The following is a 23,092-nucleotide window of genomic DNA, read 5'->3' on the forward strand; positions in this document are numbered from 1 at the left end:
AACTGTTGCATCATGAAGGACTTTCACTGTGAACAAAATTTGAGTTTTTTAAGAGCATTAGCCTGAAATATTCTGCAACTGATCATTGTCCCCGAAAGGACGATTAATTCTTCTAAGTTCTTGTAACGAATCGTTAAACTGCTCGTTATTAAAACCAGAAATCGCTCTTCCGTCATATACCTAATTGTTTGGTTAAGGCCCTGAAAATGGGGTTCTAACCATGGTTTACTGGTATTTTTAATGTCAAAATGCAAACTTAAAGCAACAACGGTTTTATAATGAAACCACACTCATTGAATGCTGTGTCTATGTTTGCTGTTTTTATGTGAATTTCAGTGGAATATTTCAAGGATGAATTCATTAGCGCAATACAATCTGATGAATCATTGAAAACTGCTACTCAAACTGCTTTAGATAACGGTAAGTTACATCTACAGTAAACTACATTTACATCTACAGTAAACTACATTTACATCTACAGTAAACTACATTTGCATCTACAGTAAACTACATTTAATACATCTACATCTACAATCAACAATTAGATACATTTATTCACTAAGATTGTCAATCATAGAAATTTGTTTGTGGTTTTTTAGAATCAAGTAAAATCAACGAATTGTTGAGGAAAGAAAAGTCGAATGGTAAAATTGTTTGATAAAATGCGGATAATTTGTTTGTTTTCACGAACCGAAAAATAATTCAAACGTTTTTCTTCTATTTCTTAGTTAATAGAATTTATGGTGAAGTGAAAAAGAGAATAGAATCAATGTCTACAGGTTTGTATTTTAATGATTTTCTATCAATTCTTGCATTTAAATGTCGGATATATTTCCTCGTGTTGAGGCTTCTTTTCATAAAGCATGTTATAATATATCATATTTTTCATAAACATATCATATCATATCATATACCACTATCATATACAATGTCATCAAGTACATATATAAAATACGTATATCACATATCATATCACGCCATACCACATCATTTATGCTTGTAAAATGTGATTTTGAAGGTGATGAGTTTTGTTTTACTTTTTATCACGAATTGATGCATTGCTTAATTTACGTTCTACTTCTATTTGTGATTTCAGAGGAATTAAATGAACAGGGAATCGTAGTTTATAGAAGTGAGTAAAAGTCAATTTGTCTGATTTGAATTCTAATCTGTTCATCAATTCCATAGTTTTCCTGTTCCATAGTTACCCTGATCCCATAAACTCCTCACAAGAGACTCCCAACACTAGAATCATAACCCCTCAGTTTTTTTAAATTCAGATCTAAATCAAATTAAGTAAGAATTTTATAGTAAAAGTGAACTGTATGAATTTATCTGTTTAGATCTAATTAATGTATATTTATTAGTTATTGTTGTTGTTCTGTTTTTCAGTAAAAGATGAAACAGCGAGTAAGTACTGATGACAACTTCCATGTTAAAATTTAGATAAAAATATATATTTGTCATCTCCTGTTTTGAATAGTAGTGGTTCTTATATAGCGCTAAATCCAGTGAAACCGTTTTACAGATGATGAAAATACTTCCTTCAAAAGGAAGGATTGTGAAAGGAGAACATTTTGGTGTTTATAGTATTATCCAAAACCTATGATATGAGTAATATGCATAAGTAGTTTTTAGTTTGTGGTTGCGGTTACATGAACTTTTGAACTTTATTGTACCATGTGTTTTGTACCACGTGTTCCTGGTTTATCTTTGTATGTGTGAATCCTTACTTATCAATAGAACGTCATATAGTAAACACGTAGTCTCAATATTTCTTCTTCCACGCCGTTTTGTGTTGCTTACAAGCTCTTTTACAACACATGTTTCTCTCTCCCTGCAGTAATCTATTGTGTTTATTCTGTTACAGTGAGTAACATCAAACCAATTATTGCAGACAGAATCCAAACGGAATTTAAAGGTGAATACATTGTGTTTACTGTTAGGTGTTTCAATTAACAAATTTAATCGGTACCGAGAGTAAGAATGGTGGTCGACAGGTCCCGAGTTAAGGGTGAAGGTCGACTGTATTTTGTTGGAGGATATTTGACGCTGTAGCAGCATAAATAGTTTACATCATCAGACGATATTTTAGTAGTTTCTAATGAGCATTGTATAATTACAGATTCACTAGTGACTGTTTTAGAAGAGAAATGTCAAAAGGCTATCAGTTTGTGGCCATCAAAACACTGGGAATACGATATATCTCGCGCGAGTAAGTTCATTGTGAAATCAGTTTGTGATTTATAATAGAATTCTATTGTATAAAAACTTGTCTATTGTTTATTACATATAGTGTCTGTACTCAGTGAATTTACCAGTAGAACTTTAAACACAAACACAGGTTATTGGAAACAAGTCAAAGAATGTTTCGGTAAATAATAAATTCTTGTTTCACTGCTGATTCTTTTTTGATGATCTGATTTGTAAGGATGACCAATAATTGTTTGTTCTGTTTGAATAGGAGATGAAATTAACAGTGAAACAAATACAACTGAACTGACAGAAATAGGTGAATATCAAATTAACATATTACATATTATTTCAAGATTAACAAAAATTATTTTGAAAATTATTTATATATTAATATATATATATATATATATATATATATATATATATATATATATATATATATATATATATTTATTTATTTATTTATTATTCACTTGTTCGTTTATAGTTGATGAGTGTTCGGGTGAATGCATCAAAACAATGAGTGACAAATGGAATCCCGGTGAGTACCCCTCACCCCTCATATGGTGACTGATAAGGGCCATGAAAATATTTCCCGACAAAAAATGATTTTATCATGAAAAATAAGTTTCCATCGAAAAATATTCGTGAGTGAAAATAATTTCGTCACAAAAAAATTATTTTCCATCGAAAAATATTTTGTGAGTTAAAATAATTTCGTTGTGAAAAATATTTTGTGAGTAAAAATAATTTCGTTGTGAAAAATTAATTCCCATCAAAAAATATTCATAAGCGAAAATAATTTTCTTAATAATCGCCTCCAAAATATAGACGTGAGAAAAAATAATTCCGTTCTGAAAAATAAATCGCCTTCCTTCAAAATATATTCCGATGACAAGATATTTTTGCAGCGTAAAAATAATTGTGGGTTTTCCGCTAGTACGGAAGCCCCTAGGTGACATACGAGAAAACCTTTTCACAATTTCGACTTATTAAGTCGAATTTCGACATAATAAGTCGAATTTCGTGTTAATTAAGTCGAAATTCGACTTAATAAGTCGAATTTCGACAATTAACACGTTAATTAACACGAAATTCGACTTATTATCTCGAAATTCGACTTATTATGTCGAAATTCGACTTAATAAGTCGAAATTATGAAAAAAATTATATCATATGTCACCTAGGGGCTTCCGTACGCTAGTCACCTCTGATCTTATTTCATCTATGCTACTAGCCCTTAGTATAGTGGTACACACTGCGTACATAACATACTTGAACTACACGGGGGGGGGGGGGGGTATACCACAGGGCTCTCATTTACACATGAATCAGAGTACTTGGGTAGAGCTTTGATTTTTTTTTTAATCCTGAGATTTCGTGACGGCGAGTCCTTGTAACCTAAAGTAAGGAAGGGTGGGATGGTGGTGCTGTCATCGGGTCCATGTGAACACAAATTTGGGCAAAAAATATCAAAAATTGTGTACGGTCAAAATAAAAATTAGGGCTCTTGATTTTGGTTTCCTTCTCAGACCTCCTGTCCATCTAGAAATAAATATCTTTTGTCAATGTTATGGGCGCAGATCAAGGACCCAAATAACGGATACAAGAAGCCGTAGGGCTAGTAGCATAGATGAAATGTTAAGATCAGGTGAGAAAGTTCAATCGACCGCGTGCACCAGCGGAAAACCCACAATTATTTTTTACGCTGCAAAAATATTTTAGTCATCGGAATATATTTTGAAGGAAGGCGATTTTTCATAGCGGAATTATTTTTACTCAGCATATGTTTTGAAGGCGATTATTTTCATGAGAAAATTATTTTCGCTTATGAATATTTTTGATGGAAATTTAGTTTTCATGACGAAATCGTTTTTGTCAGGAAATATTTTCATGGCCCTTCCTTGTCAGCCACCATAGATACAAGTTGCTGTGCTGTAGCCGTAGGATCGAAAACTAAGACATCTTTTACTTGATGTCCCGTTCAACATACTTAACGGTACAAACACTGCTGCGCCGTAGTTGTAGCGCGATCAATATAAAGCGCGTGAAAACGGGAAAACCCGAAATTATTTTTACAGCAGTTATTTCTCGACAGAGAAAAATATTTCTATGGAAATATTTTTACACATAAAATATATTTTGAAGGTGATTCATTTTACACACCAAAATTATTTTCACTCACGAATATTTTTCGATGGTAATTTATTTTTTGTTAGGAAATATTTTCATGGTCCTTATCAGCCACCATACCCTCGTGAGTACCACTTATGAGTACCTCTCATGAGTACCCCTCGTGTGAGTACCTCTCATGAGTACCTCATCCATAATACTTGAGTTCAATTTGAGTACAGGACTCAAATGCAAATCGTAATTTCAGTACCTGAGTACCATAAGGTATTGGACCTTGAGTGAGTACCATTTATTGACCGTCGGAATATGTCAGTATGATTAGAGTACATGCGGAGTACCAAATACAGTCACTCAACTGAGTACCCGGCCCCGGTTGGTTACATGAATTGTGTAAAGGCATTAAAATGATGCTATTCACAGATCAAGTTGAAACAAACTGCAAAATGAACAAGGTTAAGTGACAGAATTTCATTTTTTGTTGTTTGTAGATGCTTTCAAGCACAACAAGATGATTACAGGGACAGGTGAATATATCGTATATGAATCACCTAGGGCCGGTTCCATAGTAATCATTACAGTCCAAACCAGTCTAAGACGATTTCGGTTTTACAGCCGATCTAACAACTTAGAACCAGTTATAAGATTTAAGACGAATTTTGGATTCAATTTTCGATTATGGAGCCGGCCACTGGTTCAATGAAAAACCAATTTGAATTCATCATGAAAATCTGTTTGATTTTCTATCTATTTATATTTCAGCGAGAGGGATAAGTGAGTTCTGAGATGAGTAGAATTTATTTTAGATTTTCACTATTTTGATCTATAAAGTGATTGTTAGATGTATCTACTGACAGGTACCGGTATCTGCGTGAACTGATGCTGACAATCACAAATTATTCATTGGATTCACAAGAGCAACAATCATTTTGGGTTCAGTGATAACTGGTTATTCATAATTGCTGCCCCATAAAACAATTCAATGCAATTTACTTCTTCAAATATTATACACAGAAAAAAATATCCCTAAAATAGAAACCAGTTGTCAATATCATCACATGGTGGACCTAAAACCCAGAGTCACACTTATCTGTTTATCTGACAGTTGTAGTCAGCGCTTGCCTCTGATTTCGTGGAACCATTGAATAATAGTGACTTCGAACTACAAGTCACACGAGTTTGTTTAAGTTAATGAATTTCTATATTGATAGATTTTAAACTACATGAATTAGCCGATAAAGAGTTTGAAGATAGGAAACGTGAGAGAGGTACTGTACAGTCACATTACAAAGTGTGAAATTCAACATATTGTTTTATGTTTTAAATCTTATTGATGTTTATTATCAATGTTTATTACAGTCAGTGTATTTAATCAAATAAAGACACCTGATGATCACATAAAGACACAAGAGGCATCATTCGAACGCGTAAAAACACCTGAAGAAATATTGCCTCTAACACTGATTATACCGGCACAACTCAGCACTGGTAAGTGACTACACTGAAACTGCATGTTTGAATTTTAATTCAATACAGTAAACTCTGTCTGAAATAACCTGTTAGTAATTCACCGAGTTGAGAATCAGGCTAATCGGTTTATTACACATTTCTCTATTTTTAAACTGTTTAATTTTTGTAGATCAGTCTGATCCTTTTATCACAAAACATTACATTTTTTTTAAATGTTAAAATCCTATTCAATTTTTGTAGAGTTGGATTCAGCCAATCGACATCCAGATATTCTGTGGGATAAAGCAGGTATTATATAAGTCTGTAAAAAGCTTAAGCTAACCTGTTTAATGTCACCGATCTCTTAACGTCAACATTTTTCAGAGAACAAATCCGGCAAATCTAAATTCAATGGAAATACCATTCTTTATGTATTTCATCGGTACCAAAAGTGGCATTACGAAAGCCCTTTTACTGTGACCAGCTTCTTAGGAGCATTAGCCTGAAATATTCTGCGGCTGATCTTTGTCCCTGAAAGGACGATTAATTCTTCTAAGATCTTGTTAAAAATCCTTAAACTGCTCGTTAGGAATACCAGGAAATGCTCTTCTATCATTCATCCTGAATTGAACATGATGTTCTAATCCCCTGCTTTACTGGTCTTTTAAATGTCCAGCGGAACTGAAGGTCTTTAAGCAACAAAAGTTTAGAATTGAAACCACACTCAATGAATGTTGTTGTTTTTATGTGAATTTCAGTGGAATATTTCAAGGATGAATTCATTAGCGCAATACAATCTGATGAATCATTGAAAACTGCTACTCAAACTGCTTTAGATAAAAGTAAGTTACATCTACAGTAAACTACATTTACATCTACAGTAAATAACATTTACATTTACAGTAAACTACATTTACATCTACAGCAAACTAAATTTACATCCACAGTAAACTAAATTTACATCCACAGTAAACTACATTTACATCTACAGCAAACTACATTTATATCTACAGTAAACTACATTTACATCTACAGTAAACTACATTTACATCTACAGTAAATGACATTTAATACATCTACAGTAAACTACATTTACATCTACAGTAAACTACATTTACATCTACAGTAAACTACATTTACATCTACAGTAAACTACATTAACATCTACAGCAAACTACATTTATATCTACAGTAAATGACATTTAATACATCTACAGTAAACTACATTTACATCTACAGTAAACTACATTTATATCTACAGTAAACTACATTTACATCTACAGTAAACTACATTTACATCTACAGTAAACTACATTAACATCTACAGCAAACTACATTTATATCTACAGTAAACTACATTTACATCTACAGTAAACTACATTTACATCTACAGTAAACTACATTTACATCTACAGTAAACTACATTAACATCTACAGCAAACTACATTTATATCTACAGTAAACTACATTTACATCTACAGTAAACTACATTTACATCTACAGTAAATGACATTTAATACATCTACAGTAAACTACATTTACATCTACAGTAAACTACATTTATATCTACAGTAAACTACAGTTACATCTACAGTAAACTACATTTACATCTACAGTAAACTACATTTACATCTACAGTAAACTACATTAACATCTACAGCAAACCACATTTATATCTACAGTAAACTACATTTACATCTACAGTAAACTACATTTACATCTACAGTAAATGACATTTAATACATCTACAGTAAACTACATTTACATCTACATCAAACTACATTTATATCTACAGTAAACTACATTTACATCTACAGTAAACTACATTTACATCTACAGTAAACTACATTTACATCTACCGTAAACTACATTTACATTTACAGAAAAATACATTTAATACATCTACAATCAACAATTGTATATTCATTCACTAAGATTCTTAAAATGTTTTTCCTTTTTTAGACTCAAGCGAAATCAACAATTTGCTGAAGAGAGAAAACTGGAAAGGTAAATTGTTTCATGAAATGTGTGTAAAATGTTTATTTTTACGAATCAAAAATGAATGTTTTAAGATCCGCAAATGACTGGTTTATTTCAATCACTGCTATGACTTCATATTGACAGCTGATTTTACTGTGTAAAATAATTTAAAGATTTTCTTCTATTTTCAGTTGACGGAATTTATAATGATGTGAAAAACAGAATACAATCAATGTCTACAGGTTTGTATTTCAAACGATTTACTATCAATTCTTGCATTAAATTGTAACCGTATTTTGTCGGGCAAGCGCCCTTTTTGTGACCCATATCATATCATGTCAATGTATCATATATCATGTATCATATATCAGCCGGTATATACACTTGTATAACGGTTTATTCCCATTTCGCCGCTTATTTATTCCGATTTGGCCCTTTTCCCATTTTGCCCCTTTCCTATTTCGCCCCTTTGTTCACATTTTCGCCCCTTTTAGTACATTTTCAAAGAAGCTTAGTTGAATCTAAGCAATGTAACATGATTGTTAATTGTGCCTGTGCCTAATTAACTTCAGTCATTAAGTTAATGTGAATATCAATCAAAAACAAAAAGGTACGAGGTGGAAAATGGGCAAAAAAAAGATTGGCGGGGCTGAAAAAATGGTAAGGGTGAAATTGAAAAGGAGCGAGATGGGAAGGGGCTAAATGGGAAAGGGGTCAACTAGGAAGGGAAGACATCTTGTATATCATGTCAACACGCATGCACGCAAGTCGCATGCACGCACACGTCCTCAATCATATTACGTTTATGTCATTTATGCTTGTAAAATGTAATTTTGAAGTTGATTAACTTCATTTTATTTTTCATCATGGAACGATTCATTGCTGAATTTACGTTCTATTTCTATTTGTGATTTCAGAGAAATTGAAGGAACGAGGAATCGTAGCTTATAGAAGTGAGTAGAATGCGTGTTTGATTTATTCATCAATTTACACAGTTTTGAGTTACCCTAAACCCCTTAACACTAACCCCTAAACTCCTAACCCTAGACTTCTAAGCTGTCACTATTGAGATGAACAAAACTGAAAAAGAAATAAAAAATTAGGATATTTTCAAACTCTTGACAAAAAACATTGACCAATATTACATACAATTTAGAAAATAAAGTATAGAATTAAAGCACATTGAATAATCATATAATAAATAATAATGATAATTAAAAAAAATAATAGAATTAAACATCAGCAGAAATAAATAATCATGTAAAAAATAAATCTATAAAAGTAATTTTTGAAAGATGATAAAAGCGTTTAGTCGCAATGATATTCTACAAATGAATAAGATTTAAAGAAATTTAGATTTAATTGAAAAGAAGTGAAAAGTGAACTGTATGAATTGACCTGTTTATATCTACTCTATGTTTATATATGAATTATTGTTGTTTTCTGTTTTTCAGTAAAAGATGAAATAGCGAGTAAGTACTGATAACAACTTACACATTAGAGTCTAGATAAATAGATATTTGTCATGTCCTGTTTTGAATAATAGCGATTCTTATATTGCGCTAAAACCAGTAAACAGTTCAGAGTACTTGAAAAGCTGCACGAAATGCTGCCTTAGAAAGGAAACATTTCAGGGGCTTCCCACATTCATCAATGGATGAAATTGCCCGTGGAGGCTTCGGGGCGGATCTATCCAAGGTTTCTGTGAGTACCGCTCAACTGTGGAAGGGTAAGCCCAATCATAACCCAATTACGGTACTCCCTCAGAAAATCGTGAAGTTTTGTTGGAAATATTTATTAAAGAAATAAAAAGTTTACCATTTTCCATTATTCAAATTAACCATTTCTATTACTTCTACCAGAATATCAGCCTGGAATATAACATACATGTCTGTACAACTCAAACCCTGATCAAATTCAAATCAACTCATCGATAATAACTCACTTGCCAGGGGTAATTTATTCCTGTTAAAACGAGATTTTCACGAGGAACTTGAAAAAATGGTTCTTCTACAATCGTGAGTACCGCTCAAAGCGGTAGTTGCGGTCGGCTGGAGCCACCCCTGGGCGGCTTGTTCCACAAATTTGGGGCACTACTCGGCGGAATATGTAGTATTTGACTCGCAGTGGCTTTGAACATGGATAGAAGCAGAAACGTGAGAGTAACAGATTTTCCTTGATCTTCAATATCGCGGTTTATTTATAAATCAGTACAATCAATATTCATTCTCTGGTTTATCGACTTGATTTGTAGATGTGAAAGAAGAACATGTTTTACTCTCCCTGTAGTAATCTATTGTGTTTATTCTTTTTCAGTGTTTCATATCAAACCAATTATTGCAAACAGAATCCCACAGTTTAAAGGTGAATATATTGTGTTGACTGTTAGGTGTTTAGTATACTAGCAAAGAACCGGCCGTCATGAACGGGTTTTATCGTGATTGAGTTTGAGTTGATTATTTTGCTTCTCGTGTGGAATACACAGTTATTTCGCGTAAGGTCGACTGTATTTTGTAGGAGGATATTGTGACGCTATAGCAACATAAATAGTTTACATCAGTTGACATCATGATAGTTTCTAAATTTAACTTTGCACCTCATAGGTACATTATAACATGTATAATTACAGATTCACTAGAGACTGTTTTAGAAGAGAAATGTAAAAAGGCTTCTGGTTTGTCAACAAACAGCAGTATAAACCCTACCAAGTGGACGCTATCCAAACAATGGGTTTACGATATATCTCGCGCGAGTCAGTTCACAGTGAAATCAGTTTGTGATTTATAATAGAATTCTATTGTATAAAAACTTGTCTATTGTTTATTACATATAGTATCTGTACTCAGTGAATTTACCAGTAGAACTTTAAAGACAAACACAGGTTATTGGAAACAAGTCAAAGAATGTTTCGGTAAATAATAGATTCTTGTTTCGTTTCTGAATTTTTTAATGGTCTGACTTTCAGGTTTTGAATAATAATTATTTGTTCTGTTTGAATAGGAGATAAAATTGACGGTGAAACAAATACAACTGAACTGACAAAAATAGGTGAATATTTTTAAAAATTCAGACAAAAATATAGCGTTGAATTCATTGAAGATGAAATTCATCAATTTAATCGGATCTTCAGAGGCGTCTGTTTTGATTCAGGTCCATGTTTTAAGTGTGAAACTTAAAGTGTTTGATAGCCGCCACTGTTTGTTCACACATTTTGTACCGATGTGAAAATGTCTTTATTTATTTGTTTATAGTTGATGAATGTTTGAGAGAATGCACTAAAACAATGAATGATAAATGGATTACTGGTGAGTACCCCTCATGAGTGAGTACCTTATTCGCTAACGCCACGCAACACAATTTTCATCGCAAATCCTCCCGTAAATATTATTCACTAAAATCAGCGCAAATATTTTCCTCACAAATTGCTCAATTTTTCCCTCAAATCTGCGTGCACAACTAAGAGGCACCCCTTAACTCTCATTTACCGCGCAAATAATACTTTCTTGGCTTTTGAAAGTTAAATAACGTAAATAATTGATATTTTTCAAGGTGCGGTCTGATGGACCAGTACCTTACCAAATTTTTCTGGGGCTCAACTTGGATTCATTGTTAATTATAGTTAAGACCCTTTTCACCAATATATTTGCCCTATGGTGGCCGGCATCCAGCGTTATATCACGTACACAGAATTATTTTTTCAAGAAAAGACTTTTAAGAATGAATTAAATATTAGTTTATTCTCGATGCCAAAATCATTAAATCGATGATAAGTTAAGAAAGGTACAGCGTCCATTCCCGATAATGAATAATGAATATTGGAATATTATGTTAATTTAAAGGTAATAAATATTCTTTTGATAATAATCAAATACAAATTGTTTTCAATGAGGCCACATCAAGAATCCAGATATGGTGACGGTGAATAAGATATTGATGCAAATATCAATTTGCAATGAGTTTTTACTATGAATACCTTTTATGATTGGACTAGTTCCCGTTGCGTGAAAAATTGCCAATCATATCTTGCGATGAGTTTATCTCAAACTGATTTTCATCGCAAATCGTCTCGCAACGCAAATCATCCACGCAAACTTGCGTAAAGTTAGTGAATAATGTCCCCGGTACCTGAATTGTGTGAAGACATTTAAATGATGTGATTCATTGATGAAGTTGAAACCAGCAGTAAACTAAACCAGGTTGAATGACTAGTTTTCTGTGAGCTTGAATTTCATGTATTGATATTTTTAGACGATTTCAAGATCCGCAACATGATTGTAGAGACTAAGATAGGTAAATATTAGTAGAATAGTCAGAACTGATGACGTGGAGAAATATAGTAAGTTTATATAAAACCCACTATATACAAAGTCTTTAGAAGATTAAAAAAGCGAAATTTATCTATCAAAAATTAAAATCAAAGGACTCAACTTTTCGAATTTTCACTAGACATCAACTCAGGTCTGACGTTGGTCTCTAGCGACAGATCGAAACGTTTTGTCCTTTGATTTTAATTTTTGGTAGATATCGTATAGCTCTGAATTATGAATTTATTTACACTCCAACCATTCCCATGGTGTATGAAGAAAAAACAGTATTTGCATAATTACAAAAAAAACCTAGAAAATAATATTATTTTAAAACATAACAAATGTTATTTACAACATACTATTTACACACACTACCGGAGCGATCTATATACATCTACCGGTAGACCTAATTTTATAGATTTAGCCTGGTTTTTTTTAAATATCAAGGTTCCTAAATGTATTTGAATTTAAGTAGTTTTCACGGAATTCGGTTAGTAAGTTAAAGTAAAAAATAAAATGTAGTTCTTCTAATAAAACGTTTTAGGAGGGGGGCCTAATATATCGGTTCTTGGTAAATAAAGATTTGAAAATTCATTCACAGGTAAAAGATAAGACCCAATCCTGAATTGAAATAAACGTCATCAAGCTGATTAATATAGTTATCAAATTTTTATCTAAATTAAATTGTAACTATTCTGTTATTTGTATTGTAGAAGAGATTGTGAATAAGGTCAAACACGAATATTTTCAAACTCGCGAATTTAGAAGTAAGTTTGCAATAAAATCAGAACCTGTTTTAACAACCAGAACTCAAATATCTGTATGTATTGTATTATTATTTATAGGATCAGTTGAGACTGCAGTGAATGAAGCTATCCAGAATTCAGGTATTTATTAAATATTCTTCATAAGTTCGCATTCTGTGATTGAATTGAGTTCAGTTTGGCTGAATGTGTATTTTTTCAAATGTATTTTTACAGAAAAATCACAAGCCGGCAAAACACCAAACTATGAGGCTGCAGGTTTGTAAAAACTCTAATTTCTGTAAATGAATTTGACCTGATGTGGTTGCTACACAGGACCGAATTTCATAGATTAGGGGGCAAAATATTCCCCTGGACCCAGTTTTATAGACTGGTATTATCTTTAACCCGGGAGTTAACTTAATTGAAATTGAATCAAGTTAGCCTCCAGGTTAAAGATAATACCAGTCTATAAAACCGACCCCTTGGCCCTGGAAACTTTTTGAAAATTGTCAGTAGTTAACATAGTTTCTCAATGTTGCTATGGTGGTTGTCACTCTTGTTGAGGATTTTCCCCAAGAGGATCATCCATTTATTACGTCTGCAACAAATTCAGAAAAAGCCTCGAGTATGCTGATAATAGTTAGATCGAGTCCATTATGTATAAAAAGGGTGGTAGAAAATGTAGTCACGTGATAAAATTCATCCTGAACAGAATTGAATTTTTTTAAGGTGCGTACAATACGCATTATTATTTACCCCTCCCCCTTTTGTACACACAAGTATGCAATTTAATAAGACCCCCTTAATTGTACAATTTGATTTTTGAGTTTAACCCCCTCCCTACCCAAAATGCGTACCTAATTAGTGGATGACTCCTTAAAAGGTAACTTTGAACCCGCCCTATGAAACAAGGCCCACGATTATGACCACAAAGATGAGGTAATTTTCAGTTGCTTTCCCTTCAGAATTTTATTCTATTATTTCAGTGCAGTGGATAGCTGCTGAAATGAAAGGTAAATTGACTGATAATAAATACTCAATTTCGTGATGAGTTTGTGTTGATGTTTACAGAATCATTTCTAATTTCAGATTTTACGGTTAAACCATCTGAAACATCATATGGTATGTAATATAATTGTTATATACAGTTGATTATAGGTTGATTATTGATTATACGGTCGCTGTCATCGTTTTTACTGTCACTGTTCACTCAACACGAACATTTTTCAGAGAACAAATTTGTAAAATCAAACTCAAATTCAATGAAATGAAAATACCATTTATAAATCGCCAAAATTCATTACGATGTCATATTTTTCATTGGTCCCAAAAGTAGCTTAAAGGACTTTGACTATATGATAGTGGCTGATTTTAATTCTCGCGTGAGAAAACCAAAAAAGGGCCACTGTGAAAATTTTTTTATCGTTGCTCTACCCGTACAGAAGAATTTTTTAGTATGGCCCGATTCAGCCACCATACATAAAGGACTTGGGTATATGTTTTGTGGGTGCCTCATCAGTCAGCCAACTGAGCAGGAAGTCTAGTAACAATTCACTAAAAATCATGATGTGTTTTCAGAGCGTAATGAATTTGCTAGACTTGCACGAGCAACAGGTAATGAACAAATTATGTGTGTTGAAATTGATGTTATCGGTTTTTATAATGTTTTATAATGTTATACGTAATTTGATTTCTATTTCAGTAACGAGAAAATCAAGAGAGTTGATGGATGAGATACGTGCTATAACAGATAAAGGTAATCAATATTGACTTCTATAAACATTTTACTGACTCAATTCCATATTCATGAATTCATGTTTCCACATTTATATATAACATGTCTTTTGGTTCCCAAACCGGGAAATCAGGAATTTCAAAATTATATTTCCAGGTTGGAAATATATGCGTTAGAAATTCTCCTAATTCTGGAAATATTTTTGAAATTCATTTTGCGCTTCAACTTTCTTTGGCAATCTTTCTAGAAAATCACTTTCATCAACCAATCGACAGTAAAATGTTCTGACGTCACTGTAGTGTGTGATGTTATCTGCTTAATTTCTATCTGGAAAATGAATAATCACCCATGAAATACTCGGGTTTATTGACTTCATAAAATTATGAGAACTATCCTTAATTCTGTTTTGAGTTCGATCACAAACTTGTTTGGTCTTTATTTCATTACATTTGAAGTTAATCTTATTCATGTGAATATTGCTGATTATAATTTGTATGCATCAAATTTTCAAGAATATTTTATTTTATTTTCAGACGAATTAAAAAGCTCGGTTTCCTGGTATAGTTCATACATAGTTTTCATTTTTTTCAGGCGAATTAAAAAAGCTCGGTTTCCTGGTAGAGGAGTCGAGTAAGTAAATTATACAGTCGTCACTTTCTGAATTAAACCATATGAACGAGGTTAAACTACGTAGTTTTGACGTTAAATGGTATGAGATAAAACAAATCGACGAAATTGAGATGAAATTAAGTTTCGTTTTCTTCTGGTTTTTGAGAAATCCGAAGTATATCATTAAACCGGTTTCATCCGGTTCACTGGGGAAACCGGTGAAATTCATCTGGTTTATGAGAAATCACGATTTAAAATCGCATTCAATGAGATACTAGTTGATTGTTTAATAAATAGTCATATCATATCACATATCATATCACGTATCATATCAGCAGGTATATACACTTGTATTACATGTCATCACACACAGATTATTTATTTTTCATCATGGATTGATTTATTGCTGAATTCACATATTCTTTCTATTTGTGATTTCAGAGAAATTAAAGGAACGAGGAATCGTAGCTTATAGAAGTGAGTAGAACGCGTGTTTGATTTATTCGTCAATTTACACAGTTTTGAGTTACCCTAAACTCCTTAACACTAACCCCTAAACTCCTAACCCCTAAACTCCTAACACTAGACTCCTAACACTAAACTCCTAACACTAAACTCCTAACGCTAGACCCCTAACACTAGACTCCTAACACTAGACCCCTAACACTAGACTCCTAACACTAGACCCCTAACACTAGACTCCTGACACTAGACTCCTAACACTAGACTCCTAACACTAGACTCCTAACACTAGACCCCTAACACTAGACTCCTAACACTAGACCCCTAACACTAGACTCCTGACACTAAACCTCTAACACTAGACTCCTAGCACTAGACCCCTAACCCTTAAACTCCTAACACTAAACTCCTAACACTAGACTCCTAACGCTAAACTCCTAACCCCTAAACTCCTAACACAAACTCCTAACCCCTAAACTCCTAACACAAACTCCTAACCCCTAAACTCCTAACCCCTAAACTCCTAACCCCTAAACTCCTAACCCCTAAACTCCTTACACAAACTCCTAACCCCTAAACTCCTTACACAAACTCCTAACCCCTAAACTCCTTAAAGTACTTTACATCATAAAATGATCTCAAAGCTTAATACATTCAAATATTACAATCTTAAAAATAAGTTACATAGATATAATACATTGAACAATGATACAATAAATCGAATACTGTAATCATACTAAATGTATTCTACAAATAAATAAGAATTTTCCAGATTTAGATTTTAATCAGAAGTAAGAATTATATGGTTAAAGTGAACTGTATAAGTTTACCTGTTTAGATCTACCGGTACTCAATGTTTATATATCCGGTATTTGAATTATTGTTGTTTTTTGTTTTTCAGTAAAAGACGAAACAGCGTGTAAGTACTGATAACAACTGATTCGTTAAACTCTACATAAATAGATAACACAATATGATATATCCTATATTGAATAGAAGCGGTTCTTATATAGCTCTGAATTCTGTGAAGCTGGTCATGAAATACTTCCTTTAGGATTGGAAAGAATAACATGTTTCTCTCTCCCTGCAGTAATCTATTGTGTTTATTCTGTTTCAGTGAAACACATCAAACAAATTATTGCAAACAGAATCCCGGGATTTAAAGGTGAATACATTGTATTGACTGTTAAGGGTATTAGTTAACAAGTTAAACCAGTACAGAGTAAGGGTGAAGGTCGACTGTATTTTGTAGGAGGATATTTGGCGCTGTTGCAGCATAAATAGTTTAAAACATCGGTCAATGTTGTAATAGTTTCTATTTTCTAAGTTGTTTTGCTCCTCATTAGGTACATTGTAACATGTATAATTACAGATTCACTAGTGACTGTTTTAGAAGAGAAATGTAAAGACGCTCGCAGTATGTGGTCATCAAAACACTGGGCATATGATATATCTCGCGCGAGTAAGTTCACAGTGAAATCAGTTTGTGATTTATAATAGAATTCTATTGTATAAAAACTTGTCTATTGTTTATTACATATAGTGTCTGAACTCAGTGAATTTACCAGTAGAACTTTAAAGACAGGCACAGGTTATTGGAAACAAGTCAAAGAATGTTACGGTAAATAATAAATTTTTGTTTCACTGAACGTTTTATTAAATGATCTGATTTTTGTGTTTTGAATAATAATTGTTTGTTCTGTTTGAATAGGAGATGAAATTAACGGTGAAACAAATACAACTGAACTGACAGAAATAGGTGAATATAAACAAATTCAGATAAACAGAAATATAGTATTGAATTCATTGAAGATGAAATTCATCAATTTAATCAGATCTTCACAGAGACCTGTTTTGATGCAGAGCAATTTGAACTAATTTTAAACTAAGAGCGCTTGAAACCCTTTGGTCTCAGTTTGAATCAATGTGAAAATTTATTGTTTATAGTTACTGAATGTTTGGGTGAATGCAGTAAAACAATGCGTGATAAATGGAACACTGGTGAGTACCCCTCATGAGTACTTCTCATGAGTACCCCTCATGAGTACCTATCATCAGTACCTCTCTTGAGTACCTTATTCAAATGACCACCGAGCGTCTTGAGTACTGTTAAGTACAAGACTTGAATACAAATTGTAATTCGAGCAGGAAAGTTGATTGAGTACCATTTATTAACTGTCAGGATATGTAATTAGTGTGGTGAGTACAATGAGTACCAAATACAGACACTCAACTGAGTACCCGGCCCCGGTACCTGAATTGTGTAAAGACATTTAAATGATGTAATTCATTGATCAAGTTGAAACAAACTGCAAACTGAACCAGTTTTTCTGTGAACTAATGTTTCATGATTTGATATTTTTAGACTATTTTAAAAACCGAAAGATGATTGTAGAGACAGGTAAATATTGTGTAGCTCTGATATTCAGCCCAGTACTGCCCCCTGGTGACTTTATGAGATGTAACTATTCTGTTATTTGTATTTTAGACGAGATTGTTGATGAGATAAAACGCGAATATTTTCAGACTCCCGAATTTAGAAGTAGGTTTCCAGTAAAATCAGAACCTGTTTCAACAACCAGAACTCAAATATTAATATCTGTATGTATTGTATTATTATTTATAGGATCAGTTGAGACTGCAGTGAATGAAGCTATCAAGAATTCAGGTAATTAAATATTCTTCATAAATATGAATTCTGTGTTTGAATATTTCCAATTAGTCGAATTCAGATTTTGAAATGACTTCAGATGTTTAGTGAAGGTGTATTTTTTTCAATGTAAACTTATATTTTACAGAAAAATCACAAGCCGGCAAAAAACCGAACTATGAAGTTGCAGGTTTGTAACATTTCTGGTAACGAATTTGACCTGATGAATTTCACAGATTAGAAAACAAATTCCCTGGGAAAAAACAAATTCCATTTTAAATATGTCAACTATTTCGTTCCATGGCTTCCTGTCGTTACTAGGGTGGTAGTCACCCTTGTTGATGATTTACCCCTAAGGGTAACTTTGAATCGCGGTCTATGAAATAAGGAAGATTATGTAATATTCTGTTCAGAATTATATCTTATCATTATTTCAGTGAAATGGATAGCTGATGAAATGAAAGGTAAATTGACTGATAATAAATACTCAGTTTTATGATGAGTTTATGTTGATGTTTACAGAATCATTTCTAATTTCAGATTTCACGGTTAAACCATCTGAAATTTATGGTATGTGATATTGTTTTATATCTATATTTGTTGTATGGGTGGCTCATCTGTCAGACAACTGGGCGGGAAGTCGAGTAACAATTCACTAAAAATCCTGATGTTTTTTTTTTCAGAGCTTAATGAATTTGCTAAAATTGCACAACCAAAAGGTAATGAATAGATTATGTGTGTTAAAACTGATGTTATCGATTTTGATAATGTTTTATAATGTTATACGTAATTTAATTTATGTTTCAGTGATGAGGAAATCAAGAGAGTTGATGGATAAGATACGTGCTATAACAGATAAAGGTAATCAATATTGACTTCTATAAACATTTTACTGACTCAATATTTCCATATTCATGGATTCATGTTTCCACATATATATATATATATAACGTGTCTTATGGTCCCCAAACCGGGAAATCAGGAATTGCAAAATAATATTTCATCATGGCTCAAAATATTTGCGTTGTAAGTTGATAGATTTTCCTCTCATTCTGGAAGTATTTTGAAAATTTATTTTGCGCTTCAACTTTCTTCACCGATCTTTCTTGAAAATCACCTACATCAGCCAATCACCGGTAAAATGTTGATGTCACTGTAGTGTGTGATGATAGCTGCTAAATCTGGAAAATGAAAATCAACACCCATGAAATACTCGGGTTTATTGACTTCATGTAATTGTGAGAACTATCCATAAATTCTGTTTTGAGTTCGATCACAAACTTGTTTGGTCTTTACTTCTTTAGATTTGAGTTTGATCTGATGTTATATGTGAATGATACAACTGTTTATAGTTTGAATGCATCAGTTCATATATTGTTTTCATTTCATTTTTCAGGCGAATTAAAAAAGCTCGGTTTCCTGGTAGAGGAGTCGAGTAAGTAAATTATACAGTCATCACTTTCTGATTTAGACTAGGATCGAGAGATGAAATAGTTTGACATACAATAAATCGACAAAATTAAGATGAAATTAAGTTTCATTTTCTCTGGTTTGTGGGAGATCCGAAGTATATGATTAAACCGGTTTAATCCGGATCACTGGGGAAACCGGTGAAATTCATCTGGTTTATGAGAAATCACGATTTAAAATCGCATTCAATGAGATACTAGTTGATTGTTTAATAAATAGTCATAAAACTGAACGGAATCTCAGAATTCGGATTTAACTGATCCTGATTAGGTTAATCCGGTATTCATGGTTCTAATCTCTACTGAACAGTTTAAGACATTAATGAACAACAATGTTCAATAATATGATATCAAAACTCCTCACTTAGATGAATAAAAAGAGTCTGAATTGTTTCCTTTAGAAGATATTCATTCAACGTTTGAATTATATCCTTTAATAGCTAAAAGTAATCATCATAAATACTAGTATTATAACAAAATTATTAGGTTTAATGCTATACAGAACAAGTCACGAAATAAGTTACGAACTGTATTCAGATGTAATACAAACTAGGGGTAATATACAGCATTAAAACGGTTACAAGTTAAACATATTAAGGGAACTTAAAGAATACAACAGTGAATATAAGTTAATGATTGGATATCTAAAGCAGAACAAACTCTAAGGTGTTTGTAATTGTATTTGATGTTTGGTTTATATTGTATTTATTAATAGGGGCTTAGTAGAAGTCTAAGTAATGAAACTGCTGGTGAAGGTAGATCGGGTACTGGCCGACCAGTGAGTGGTGATGGTAGATCGGGTACTGGCCGACCAGTGAGTGGTAGATCGGGTACTGGCCGACCAGTGAGTGGTGATGGTAGATCGGGTACTGGCCGACCAGTGAGTGGTGATGGTAGATCGGGTACTGGCCGACCAGTGAGTGGTAGATCGGGTACTGGCCGACCAGTGAGTGGTGATGGTAGATCGGGTACTGGCCGACCAGTGAGTGGTGATGGTAGATCGGGTACTGGCCGACCAGTGAGTGGTGATGGTAGATCGGGTACTGGCCGACCAGTGAGTGGTGATGGTAGATCGGGTACTGGCCGACCAATGAGTGGTGATGGTAGATCGGGTACTGACCGACCAGTGAGTGGTGATGGTAGATCGGGTACTGGCCGACCAATGAGTGGTGATGGTAGATCGGGTACTGGCCGACCAATGAGTGGTGATGGTAGATCGGGTACTGACCGACCAGTGAGTGGTGATGGTAGATCGGGTACTGACCGACCAGTGAGTGGTGATGGTAGATCGGGTACTGGCCGACCAGTGAGTGGTGGTGGTAGATCACTTGATGGCTAGTATAGCGAACAATGCGTGGCAGTGGGTACAGCGCTTGTGTTGTTAGTCCGACTAGTGAGTTAACTCATTGATAATGAACTGGTTTTAACTCGGAGTAACTTTGGAACCGGTTCCCACTGTTTGAACTGTTTGCGTATTGCGTATTGTTTTTAGAATTGATTGCTTTGCGTCGCCCGGTAGAAAATACGCTTCAATCTTGCATGTTTCAATATTTCAAAAACCGGAACTTGTTTATTCGATCTGTGTTATAACTTAGACCCGGTCCTCAGTTATAGCCGATATAACAACTTAAACCAAGTCTTTAGATTTCAGACAATTTTTGGACTTAAGACATTTGAGAGTTGGAAATAAAATACTGCCCAAGGTCATTTCTCCATTAAACAGTACACAAGTCGAATTAGACTCAGATATACGGTTTTACAACTGTCAACAATATCATCAGCCTATACCTAAAAATCAGTGATGGTGACGATTAATTAAAATCAATCAGTTTAAATAATAAGAATCTCTCAAAGGTGAAAAGTATTCCATCTTTTTATGGGAGAAACAAGACTCCCAGCATGTTAGTAGTCGAATGAAACACTCTAATCGAAGAAGTCCCACAATTCGAATTTTTATACGATGTAATTTATTAAAACGAAACCACAACGTTTCGGCTGTTAACTTCCACCTGATGATGGCTGTTAGTCACAAATGAAATTTCGAATTGTTGGACTTCTTCGATTCTGTACATGTACCGCGCTAAACGAAACTATCTTAGCAACTTCTTACGCACTGGGGTCCGTGAGGTGCGTTAGGCTTGAGTGAAAACTTAATGTGAATGACTTAATTTCAACCCATGATCTCAAAATAAACTCATAACTGTGGAACTGGGTCTAAAAAGAGAAAAGTGTGGTTTAAGATAAAATCATTGTAATTTGTGTTATTTATTTCATGCTCTATTGTAGTGCTACATTTACTAATTAGCAGATTGTTCGTTAAAATTGATTAATCTAATTGTAATTGATTATTCTCGAATATTTTGTGCTTTTCGCGGACGACTGAAATACTGTCGCAAAGATACAGTCTGTATCTAATAGTCCTACTTAAATGTTCAATAACTATGGACTTTTAAGAGTCCATGAATGAACTAACTGAAACAAGTCGGATTTAGGATTTATAACTGAGACGCTTTTGTATATTGTGAAATTACTGAAATATACCGTGTAACTGAATTGCGCAATAGATTGATTATAACAGAATGTGTAGGCATCTTGAGATCTAGGGGATTAATCGATTAATTATTTACTAAAACATACTATATTGTGATCTAACTAGAACAGTCTTGGAGGCCATTGGAGTGATCTTACTGCATTTTGATCTGAATTGATTTATTTGAACCAGTTTTGTAAAACTTTTATGAAACCGATGATGTTTGATGCGGTTTGTAAGACCATGGAGATCGTGGACTCCTGGTAAAACCAGGGAGATCGTGGGCTTCTAGTAAAACTTTGTACTGTGTTTTTGTGCTAGAAATCGCTAATGATGTAACGTGCTTCTTTTATTCGCTGAAATAAAAAGAATTTATCTATAAATGTGAAGTCATTGTTTTCTTGTGTCAAATGCAGCCGAGGTAGAATCGACCCGGGTCGCTGGTGAAGTTCAACGTTTTTTGATATCATTCCCTGGATGATAAGGAGAAGGTGCCGGGCGGAGGGGAGGGAGCGGGGTAACGTCCTCGACTGAATTATAATCCGTTTTATATAAAAATATGTAATGAGTGGTACTAGTCTCTTTAAATAGAACAGTCTGCAAACGACTTGAAAGATAGTTTCAAAACCAAAGTAATGTTGTACCTCTAATGCCATGATGGCAAAGTTTAGACAATAGAATTTCATGGTTTACTGTATCAAATGCACGTGAAAGGTCTAAAAATATTCCTATAGTAGATTTGCCATTGTCTAAATTATTGATTATTTTATCTATAATAACAGTAATAGCCATGTCAGTGGAATGGTCTTTCCTAAATCCAAATTGACAT

The 23,092-nt window shown here is 33.5% G+C and overlaps 1 protein-coding gene across 3 annotated transcripts in view; it reads left to right on the forward strand.

Moving 5' to 3' along the window:
• The window catches only part of LOC141907883 (uncharacterized), a 38,252-nt gene extending 15,609 nt beyond the window's left edge, over window positions 1-22,643 (forward strand). For all 3 annotated transcript variants that reach the window (XM_074797641.1, XM_074797642.1, XM_074797643.1), the window contains 51 exons: window positions 337-420; window positions 600-644; window positions 729-779; window positions 1,097-1,132; window positions 1,393-1,410; window positions 1,871-1,921; window positions 2,126-2,215; window positions 2,297-2,374; window positions 2,465-2,512; window positions 2,684-2,737; window positions 4,818-4,853; window positions 5,089-5,100; window positions 5,538-5,594; window positions 5,686-5,814; window positions 6,037-6,084; window positions 6,534-6,617; window positions 7,738-7,782; window positions 7,947-7,997; window positions 8,673-8,708; window positions 9,210-9,227; window positions 10,072-10,119; window positions 10,385-10,507; window positions 10,589-10,666; window positions 10,756-10,803; window positions 11,007-11,060; window positions 12,004-12,045; window positions 12,776-12,829; window positions 12,908-12,949; window positions 13,043-13,084; window positions 13,795-13,821; window positions 13,898-13,930; window positions 14,387-14,422; window positions 14,511-14,564; window positions 15,135-15,173; window positions 15,594-15,629; window positions 16,516-16,533; window positions 16,732-16,779; window positions 16,987-17,076; window positions 17,158-17,235; window positions 17,326-17,373; window positions 17,562-17,615; window positions 17,980-18,015; window positions 18,103-18,156; window positions 18,241-18,282; window positions 18,413-18,454; window positions 18,702-18,728; window positions 18,805-18,834; window positions 18,948-18,983; window positions 19,072-19,125; window positions 19,661-19,699; window positions 20,449-22,643. In XM_074797641.1, coding sequence (XP_074653742.1) covers window positions 337-420; window positions 600-644; window positions 729-779; window positions 1,097-1,132; window positions 1,393-1,410; window positions 1,871-1,921; window positions 2,126-2,215; window positions 2,297-2,374; window positions 2,465-2,512; window positions 2,684-2,737; window positions 4,818-4,853; window positions 5,089-5,100; window positions 5,538-5,594; window positions 5,686-5,814; window positions 6,037-6,084; window positions 6,534-6,617; window positions 7,738-7,782; window positions 7,947-7,997; window positions 8,673-8,708; window positions 9,210-9,227; window positions 10,072-10,119; window positions 10,385-10,507; window positions 10,589-10,666; window positions 10,756-10,803; window positions 11,007-11,060; window positions 12,004-12,045; window positions 12,776-12,829; window positions 12,908-12,949; window positions 13,043-13,084; window positions 13,795-13,821; window positions 13,898-13,930; window positions 14,387-14,422; window positions 14,511-14,564; window positions 15,135-15,173; window positions 15,594-15,629; window positions 16,516-16,533; window positions 16,732-16,779; window positions 16,987-17,076; window positions 17,158-17,235; window positions 17,326-17,373; window positions 17,562-17,615; window positions 17,980-18,015; window positions 18,103-18,156; window positions 18,241-18,282; window positions 18,413-18,454; window positions 18,702-18,728; window positions 18,805-18,834; window positions 18,948-18,983; window positions 19,072-19,125; window positions 19,661-19,699; window positions 20,449-20,456 — 2,531 coding nt within the window. In that variant the 3' untranslated portion in view covers window positions 20,457-22,643. The remainder of the gene's footprint in view (window positions 1-336; window positions 421-599; window positions 645-728; window positions 780-1,096; window positions 1,133-1,392; window positions 1,411-1,870; window positions 1,922-2,125; window positions 2,216-2,296; window positions 2,375-2,464; window positions 2,513-2,683; window positions 2,738-4,817; window positions 4,854-5,088; window positions 5,101-5,537; window positions 5,595-5,685; window positions 5,815-6,036; window positions 6,085-6,533; window positions 6,618-7,737; window positions 7,783-7,946; window positions 7,998-8,672; window positions 8,709-9,209; window positions 9,228-10,071; window positions 10,120-10,384; window positions 10,508-10,588; window positions 10,667-10,755; window positions 10,804-11,006; window positions 11,061-12,003; window positions 12,046-12,775; window positions 12,830-12,907; window positions 12,950-13,042; window positions 13,085-13,794; window positions 13,822-13,897; window positions 13,931-14,386; window positions 14,423-14,510; window positions 14,565-15,134; window positions 15,174-15,593; window positions 15,630-16,515; window positions 16,534-16,731; window positions 16,780-16,986; window positions 17,077-17,157; window positions 17,236-17,325; window positions 17,374-17,561; window positions 17,616-17,979; window positions 18,016-18,102; window positions 18,157-18,240; window positions 18,283-18,412; window positions 18,455-18,701; window positions 18,729-18,804; window positions 18,835-18,947; window positions 18,984-19,071; window positions 19,126-19,660; window positions 19,700-20,448) is intronic.
• Window positions 22,644-23,092: the final 449 nt, after the last annotated feature.

This window comes from Tubulanus polymorphus, chromosome 6, assembly GCF_964204645.1.
Source record: "Tubulanus polymorphus chromosome 6, tnTubPoly1.2, whole genome shotgun sequence".
Lineage (NCBI taxonomy): Eukaryota > Metazoa > Nemertea > Palaeonemertea > Tubulaniformes > Tubulanidae > Tubulanus > Tubulanus polymorphus.